Source organism: Heloderma suspectum, chromosome 7, assembly GCF_057233095.1.
Source record: "Heloderma suspectum isolate Gila_16-S chromosome 7, 16-S_ref, whole genome shotgun sequence".
Taxonomy (NCBI): Eukaryota; Metazoa; Chordata; class Lepidosauria; order Squamata; family Helodermatidae; genus Heloderma; species Heloderma suspectum.
In genome coordinates, this window is record NC_139464.1 from 43220713 (window position 1) to 43229468 (window position 8756).

The 8756-nt window shown below is 44.4% G+C and overlaps 1 protein-coding gene across 2 annotated transcripts in view; it reads right to left on the minus strand.

The window, feature by feature from the left end:
* The window catches only part of CSNK1E (casein kinase 1 epsilon), a 47462-nt gene extending 39681 nt beyond the window's left edge, over positions 1 to 7781 (minus strand). For both annotated transcript variants that reach the window (XM_084809828.1, XM_084809827.1), the window contains exons 1-2: positions 7536 to 7781; positions 3218 to 3305 (exon numbers count right to left, since the gene is read on the minus strand). In XM_084809828.1, the coding sequence (XP_084665954.1) occupies positions 3218 to 3293 (76 nt within the window). In that variant the 5' untranslated portion in view covers positions 3294 to 3305; positions 7536 to 7781. The remainder of the gene's footprint in view (positions 1 to 3217; positions 3306 to 7535) is intronic.
* Between the last annotated feature and the right edge of the window lie 975 nt (positions 7782 to 8756).

The following is an 8756-nucleotide window of genomic DNA, read 5'->3' on the forward strand; positions in this document are numbered from 1 at the left end:
CTCCAACGCACTGGGTCTTTTAAATAACGACAAATTATATACTACCGAACACTTTAGGAGCAGCAATGTCCTAGCTGATGTACAACAGACCATGGAAGTGCTTGTCCTGAGGGTTTAAAACAAAGAGGGATGGGGATAAAATTCAGAGGCTGATGAAATGCAGGTGGGACATAGGCTGACAGTGGAGGTGCAGGTATTGTGGGTCAAAACAGACTTTGTTGAAGAAGTGGATTGTCAGAAAGGAGGAAGCTCTTCCAGGCATAAAAAAGCAAACACAGTTTGATGCAGTAGGTAAAAAAATTGATTTGGACCAGAGAAACCTGGATTCAAATTTTATGTGTTTATTTAAATGCCTATATCCTGCTTTATAAACCCAAGGCACTCACTCTCAAAGCATTTACACCAATCCTTACAAAGGCACAATAAAATTAGTACAAGATTTGTCCCCGCAAAAGCAGATAAGGGTATTACTCTGGAAGAGCCTGCTTAGAAATCCACATCTGTCATTTTCAGAAGCGCACTAAAAGAGTGGGTCTCTGCAAGCATGTTCCAGAGCAAGGTGGCAATGACAGAGAAGGCCCTGTTTTTGCTCAGTACAACGTGCGCAGCCATAAAATTCACCAGGTGGGCCTCGGTCAAACTTCTTTCATAGATTAACCTACCTCCCAGCATTGTTCAAGGACAAAAATGGGATACTACCATGTAAATCTACCCTGAGATCTTGGAAGCAGGGAGGGATTCAATTTAATGGCTAAGTAAGAATGGCAAAAGGCATGGAGATGAAAGGGGTAAATAGAAAGTGGGCTCCTGGGATGAAGTAAGAGGAGATCCAGTTGGAACCTAGGGCTTTAGACAAGTAGAAACCAGAACGCTGGAAATAACGAGTTAAAGGAAAAGCTGACATAATAGGGAAGAGAAGAGTGTTTAGCAGACATACATATGACACGGGAAGATTCAGCCACGCACAAACACTACATCTGTACCCAACTATCAGAACATTTTGATGTTTTGGATATTGTTGTTTTAATTGTGTGTTAGCCACTTTGATTATTAATAAGTTAAGGTGTGTGTGTGTGTGGGGGGATATAAACTTTTAAAATCAATAAAGATCTCTGAAGTCCGAGAGGTAGTCAAGATTTACCCGGGGTTGATGGAGAGGGCAAACAGACATAGCAACTTGAGATATACATAAGTGAACTTACAACAAAGTTGAAGTTTAACAATACCTGTTAATTTTTATTTGAATTTTTACTGCATTTTAAAAATTGCTTTGTTGTGCACTTTTGAGGATGCTTTGGGATGAAAAAGTGGCTTATAAAAATGCTTATATAAACAAACAAAATAAGTAAGACATTTAGTATGCAACCCTATGCATGTTTTAACAGAAAAAAGGCCTATAACTCCCAGCATGCTGGGAGCCATAGGACTTTTTATCTCTAACGATGCATAGGACTGCACCCTTAGGCTGGAAAACTAGGCCAGGACCATTCAGAAGGGAATAACCCAAGGATACCACACTGAAGAGGACAAATCTGGGGAACAGTGAAGTTGGCAAATCTTGTATCAATGCCAGAAGAGCAAACCGGAGATGGAGTTTGCAATGCAAGGGAGGCTGTGTATGCAGAGGTATCATGTTACGGATCACTCAGAGTGTAGCGCTTTTCAATGTAGCAGTGGGTAGGGAAGCCATACCTAGAACATTTAATTTGCTTCTGGGCACATCATTTAAGTGGACAAAATAGAAGAAACATGCAGAACAGAGATTGGTTATGAGAAGAAATCTACGGGTAGTTAAAAGACAGACATGCAGCATGATTTTTTTTTTTAAATGATAAGTCAAAGCAGTGACAAAACACATGATTTAATTCAACTGCCCTTAAAGTATAAAGGCAAGGCTGCTCTCTGACTCTCCTCAATCTGTATCTGGATGGATATTCTGCCTTCTAGGACAATCTCCCCCGTTCCAATCAGAGCAATACAAGAGGAAAGCACACCTTATATTTTTGAATTCTTCCTGACAGCCCTTGAACATCCTCAGCTGGCAGTCAGAACTACATGGGAGGTATATAACCTCCCATCTCAGCATGCAGCCAAGTTGTTATGGAAGGGCTTGCCCCTTCACTCTCTCACCTACCCACCCAAATTCTGCTTCTCTATCCTGGCTAGATACAAAGAGGTGTAAACAACAGTTCCTAGATTAAATGCAGCCAGAAGTTTTCACAATCTTACTCCTCATCACCTCAAAAACACCCTTGTAAGTCACAGCCTAGTAAGCATATTTTATAACGGGGATTACCAACTTTTGTTCTACAGACAGTGCTCAAGGGCTCAGAAGTGTATTGTTTGACTCGAACAGACTCCCTTGAGAATGGTTGCCGTAAGATACTGAAATGGTTTCACAATTATGGACCACATGTGCTCAGACATAATATTACATAGGAGGCCTACACTGCATGCCTCCACCCAGGGAACAGGGTCTTTTCTCTAAAAGGAAGCAAATTATGGAACATTCCCAAAGAAGAACATTAATATATATATATATATATATCAGTATAATAGCTTTATTAGGCCAACTAAAAGGTCATGAAGTACTGTGCAAGCTTTTGAGGTCTTCAGAACTCATCATCAAGCAAGGTGGGATACTCATCCTAGATGGCGTAACTTGACACCTACCCTTCTATTTTTTTTAGGCACATATTAACCATTTTATTTTTCCTCAACCTTTCAGCAAGTAAGAAGTCTTCGTCATTTGCTGCCTGACTACCTTGGTGTGGCTTTTTCTGCTACTGTATTGTGTGTTTGTCAAATTGTGTTATTGCAGTGGAAAGCCCGAGTATTAAGGTTAATCATCATCAATAACAACAAGAAGTAGTAGTTGATATATATTACTGAGACAGAAATGCAAGATTAAGTAGTGTGGAATTTATTACAGTTTGAGAACATTTCTCCCTATGAATACAGCTGTAGGCAAGCCTTAAAATACCTTTAAAATAGTAAGGCTAGAAGGGGCCAGTTGAAAATGCTTCAGAGGACAGACCTGATTGGCCATCCCTGTTGTAAGCAGTCTACCCTGGCCCCAGTCCTCTTTAAAAAAGCTAACAGGAAAAGACAAGATAGAAGGAACAGCAGAATTTTACTTTCCCCACCCCACACAAGCCCACTAGATCTGAGATCTGTAAACATTAGAAAATGCATTACTACAGTGAAGGGAACTCACCCAAATAAATATCTCCAAAGGATCCACTACCAATTTTTCGTCCCAGCCGATACTTGTTCCCCACTCGAAGCTCCATGATGCAGTTGCTCTGGGAACAAAGCAGAAGACATGCAGGTTAGAAAAGACAACCTCAGCCAATACATAACATATGAGGACCCAAGAGTTATTCCTAGACTCTCTCCTAAAAAGGGTTTTGATCCCCGGATTCAGTGCTTTACCCCTTGGGCCTCTTGCACTTACATATCAAAATATGGACTCCATTCTTTGTTTCAAAGAGATAAGACCCCCAAACTTCCAGTTTCACAAACAGTAACCTGATATTTCTTCAGTGAGGTGGTTAGAAAAACATGTGAGGGAGAAGTGACTCAGGACAATAGTGCAACCAAACCAGTCACCTAAAATAACCTTAAATCCAAAGCCACCCTCAGCTGCAATCCTAAACACCCTGACCTCGACGCAAGTCTCACAGAAATAAATGAAACAAACTTACAAGTCTACATGTTTAGGATCAGGATGTTAGTCTCTGGAAAAAAACGTAATGGAGGACCTAATGATGGAGAAAGCTAACCCACCTCAGAAACTAGCTATGATTTAGAATTTTACATCTTCTTTACTTTCCCATCAACAGAAACCAGAGGCTCCTCCAGAATAGTCAGTTCTAGATTTCATACTAGACTAAGAGGGGAGGGGAGGGGAGGAAATGGGAACTAGTTCCCCAAGTCATAGCATTCCTACTCTACAGAGCAGTATTCTGCTATCTTTGCTCTCTGTTCAGTAGCATGGTAGTACTATTGTATAGGTATGTCAGGGCAGATTCCTCCATCACATGTTCCACATCATTCACAGCTAGCTCTCGGTCTCAAGTCACACCTGTATGCCTCTAAAATTGGACAGTGGGCCCACTGTATCATTCCACAAAGTACACTCATTAGCATGAGATCCAGCCAAACCTTAGCCTTACCCCACCTTTGGTATGTGTGGCAGGAGCAATCTCTCTGCATAGGCCTCTGCCAAATGGAGTTCTGGAGGCTCTCCAGCAATATGCCCCTGAATGGCCACCATCTTGTGCTTTCTCCCTGTTCAAATGACATGGATCTGTCTAAAGAAGGGAGGAGATAACGTGGCTCCTTTTAGAGGATGCTGCCGTATGGTTAATTCATGTAATGCATGTTTATTAATGCACTCTCTGTGCAGGCTTTGCTCTCATAGGATGGGCTGCTTGGAAGAACGGGCAAGGGTTAAGTAGACAAGGGGATCCTTTTGGTCAATAGGGCACAGTATAGGGGCAGCTGTGACCATCAGATGCTAGAATAAGCCCCATAAGTTATGTTCTGGTCACATCCAAATCCATGTTTGCCACCCTAATAATGAGTTTACAGAGAGAGGAAGAGATAAGCTATAGGCACACATTTAAGCGTCCCTTCTATGCTTTAATAATTATCATAAACCCTAAACAAACAGTTCCAGCCACACAAAACACACCAGAAGGTGGAGCCTACTGCCACAACATGTACCCAATACTTTCAAGTTCATTTATCTGTAAGGATTACAAAGTCATGCCCCATCTCGTTTTAAAATTCAGTCAGAATACACAGTGGTGGTACAGCCCCAGAAACAAAACAGGAATAGGGGATACATCTGACTGAGATGACCGAATTTCCACAAGCACACACTCACACTCTGAGGACAAAACTGCACATACATTTGACTCATACGCTATCCTGCCAAGGTTTTATATTCCTACAGATACTATACAATTAGCTGCACAAGAACTGGAAAGAGGCAGCGGCTTTCAGAAGTTACTCTGGAGATGCTTGGTCCCTGAAGGTTAGGAGTTTCCTAGGTTTCCCTGCCAGGTCTGCTCAACCACACGACCCAGGAGCACAACAAGACGTAGGGCCCAGCGTCTGAACAGCTAGTAACCCATCTTATGCAGGGGACCCTGGCTCAGGTCACTAGGGGACCAGCTGTTCACTGTTTTTTCAGCTAGCTGTGCCCTTTCAACTTCCAGCAAGAGCACTTGGCTCTGGGTTATCCCACACAGCTTTACAAGAACACTTCGAGTTCACTGGCCTCCAAACCTCTTTTTAAAAAGCAGATTTTTTTTTCCAGTCCATAGAAGCAAGCAAGAGAACAGCAACAACAAGTAAAATAGGAAGGGGCAGGGACGAAGAACAAGAACTCCTCACCGCCTTTCCATATAGAGAACAAAGCAGAAACCTAACTACCTCCAGGTTCAATGGACTTGCTTTCTAGTAAGGGTGTGTAGGGTTGTAGCATTAATAAAGCAAAAGCCTTGGGCAGAGGGTTCATGGAAGGTAGCAAGAGCAGTTCATGCCAAGGGCTACAAGCAGCCAGTCACCTTAGAAATTGCTTCCAGGTGTCTGAAGAAGGGGAAGAAACAAAAAAAGACCACCTTATCCCACCCCCACCATGACTACTGGTCTCCAACCTCCACCATCCCAAATTTTTAAAAAATAGAGCCAGTTTTTGTGTGCCTTCTCAAAACTAGAGCAACAGCCCTAGGCAGACAAGATGCCGACCAAGATTTCCCTTTGCTAGTTTCATGAAGGATTCCCACACATTGCCCTAATGCATACACTCTGCGTGAGTGGATGTTTATAATATATTAATATCCCTTTCCCTATCTCAAACACACTCGCAATAACTCTAGAAAGCTAAAACCCAGTCAGCAACATACATACACACAAGCATACACACCTCATCTTACTGTCCATTATATGAATGCACACCACCACATTATATAAACATTCATACACACACACACACGCACACAGTAGCCTCCACACATCTGGGTTGCAGCACTGCAAGGTAAACAACCCCCCTTTCCCGACCACCTCAAACAGTTATTGTAAATCAGAGGGCTTCCATACTAGCCTTACTTGATTTGGTAAGAATGGAGAATGCACCCAGGGCTACTGTAGGCCAGATTGTGAGAGAGCTGACCAGATACATAATGGATGCTTCTAGGTTGGAGGAATAAAGGCGGGGGGGGGGGAGAGAAGGGGGGGATATTTCATATTAGCTTCACATGGTGAGGGGGGAGAAAAAGAGGAGAGATAAATAAGAGGTGATTTTTCTAAAAAGCACTGTGCCAGAACAGGGCTATTCCCTTCCTTCTCTCCCCCCCCCTTACTTTTCCTTTTGAATAGTTACCAAAAAAAGAGCCAAAGACAACAGATCACCCACACAACAAATGCAGGCATTAAAGGGAAATAAAAATTGATAAGATCATCTCATCACTCAGCCACAAGCATTAAACTTAACATTAAATCACCCTCACACAATGCTAGGAGCATCTTTAAGGGGAAAAATAATGCATGGTAAAAAATAATAGGGGGCAGTCTATTAGAAATAACACAAAACTTATATTTACTATATGATTCTCATTACAAAGCTCTGGGCTGGTACAAAGAAGCAACCTTTTAGAAGAAATGCTGAGGGTGGGGAAGAAGGGGAGAAAGATTTAACTCCCCTTCATCCCCCTCCCCACACATACAATACCCAACCTTCCCCGTGCACAAAAGGAGGCATAGTGATTTACAATAACATTCCCCCTCCCTACCCAATACACACCCTGTTCGTCAAAGATTAAGACTTTTAGAAATAGGATAGGGTTTACTACTGGTCCTTTCCCCCTCCCCGGAAAAAAAAACAAAAAACAGCTGGGGGTTGAAGCGAAGAAAGGGGGGCAGAAAGACAGACATCCGTTACTCACTGCTGATTGTTTGGAAATCATGCACAGATGTTAAGGATGGGAAGCGGAAAGGAAGAAAAAGCAGTGATCATCCCCCGCCACTCCAAAAAACCGCACACAGTAAATCGGACATGATGGTGGTCTCAACCCCCTACCCGCAAAAAGTCAATTAAAAAGGAAAAATAATAACTCAAGCCTTTTCTACATGTAGGGGAAAAAGGGGGAAAGGAACACCGGGGGGGGGTGTTAGGAGGATAAGGAATACAGGAGCCCCCTAATACGTCGTTCTGAAATTCAGGCGCGGAGGGGGGGACGCCTACATGATCCTTTGTCTCCATCAGAAATAAAACAAAACGAGTCCCTTGTTCTCCCCCCTTCCTAGGCCTGTCACATAATTCCCCCCCCCCCACGACGCCAGCCCTGGTGTGTGTGTGTATGCGTGCGCGAGTGTGTGTGTGTGTGTGTGAGAGAGAGAGAGAGAGAGAGCGCGGCTCTTCCCCCCCCATCCTCCTCTCTCAACAAAAAAACAAAGGGACGGAGGGGCCGCCTTTCCCCCTGGATTTGCACCCCCAAACCCGCCCAGATCCCCCCAATACTTACCCGGCCTGGAAGGAGCCCGCCTGCCGCTGTTGCTCCCGGGGCTGTCAGGAAGGGCAGGCGCCGGGAAGGGCAGGATGACGGAGGATTGGGAAAGGCGGCGGGTCGCCGTAGCTGGCTCCCAGCGACGCCGCTGCTTCCTCCTCCGTGCGCTCTGCCTGCTCAACTGCCTCCCTCCTTCCCCGCCAGCCTCCGTGCGCGAGTGTGCAGCCGAGGCGCTCGCTCGCTCATTGAGTTCCCATTGAGCCCGCGAGCCCAACCCACTGATGTCATCCTAGAAAGCCCGGGGCCCGCCCTCGCCGGTTTAAAGGGGCAGGCGCCTTGTTTTTGTTTCCGCCGAGGTCGCCCTCGCCAGCGAAAAAGCCATAAAATAAGCGCACGCACACACGCTGGAAAAGCACCACCACCCGTCCTTCCCACCCCCGCGAAAAAGAAAAAAAAAAGGGGGGGATGTTTGCCAGCACAATACCGTAAACACAAACGCCTGCCTAGCTCACATTTGCGCCGCAATGCCCAAACTACTGGATCCCGACTGCCTCGAAATGCCTTGGAAGGGTGGGGGGGAAAGGAGGTCATGTTCCCATTGTTCAGCTACGGACACTAGAGGTTGCAAGCCTGTGCGCACTTTTCTGGGAGCGAACGCCACTCAACTCGGTGCGACTTGGTTTGAGTCAACAACCAAGGCGTGGGGCGCTACTGTACCAGCCCAAAAGCACTGCAGTAAATCCATAATTCGTGGATACCTCCAGATCAGGAGAGTTCTGTTTCACACACTTCAGAAAAAATGTGGTGGAGATTTAGGGTGCAATCCGATGCCTTTTTATCCTACAACTCCCAGCACAGCTGACTGCAGCATGCAGGGAGTTATAGGACTTTTTTCTGCCTAAACATGCTTAGGATTGTGCCTTTATACGGCTTAACATTGGCCCTATCCAATGTGCTCATTAACACCCCAGTCTTACATTCTTGTTAGTAAATCCCATTGAGATACTACATGCATAATACTGAACTGCAAGTATCCCACTAGCGAAATTTAAAATCTCAAGATTGACTTGAAGTTGCATTTTTTTCAGTCCTTCGACCTGCATTGCTTTTATGATTATAAACTCTGGGCTACATTTATTTGCTTTTTTATCTTGAACCAATGTTGCAAGCCCTATTCTCAAACTTGTGCATTTATGCAGCCATCAAAGAGCTGAGATGATCACAGTGGTGTTCTGGTTC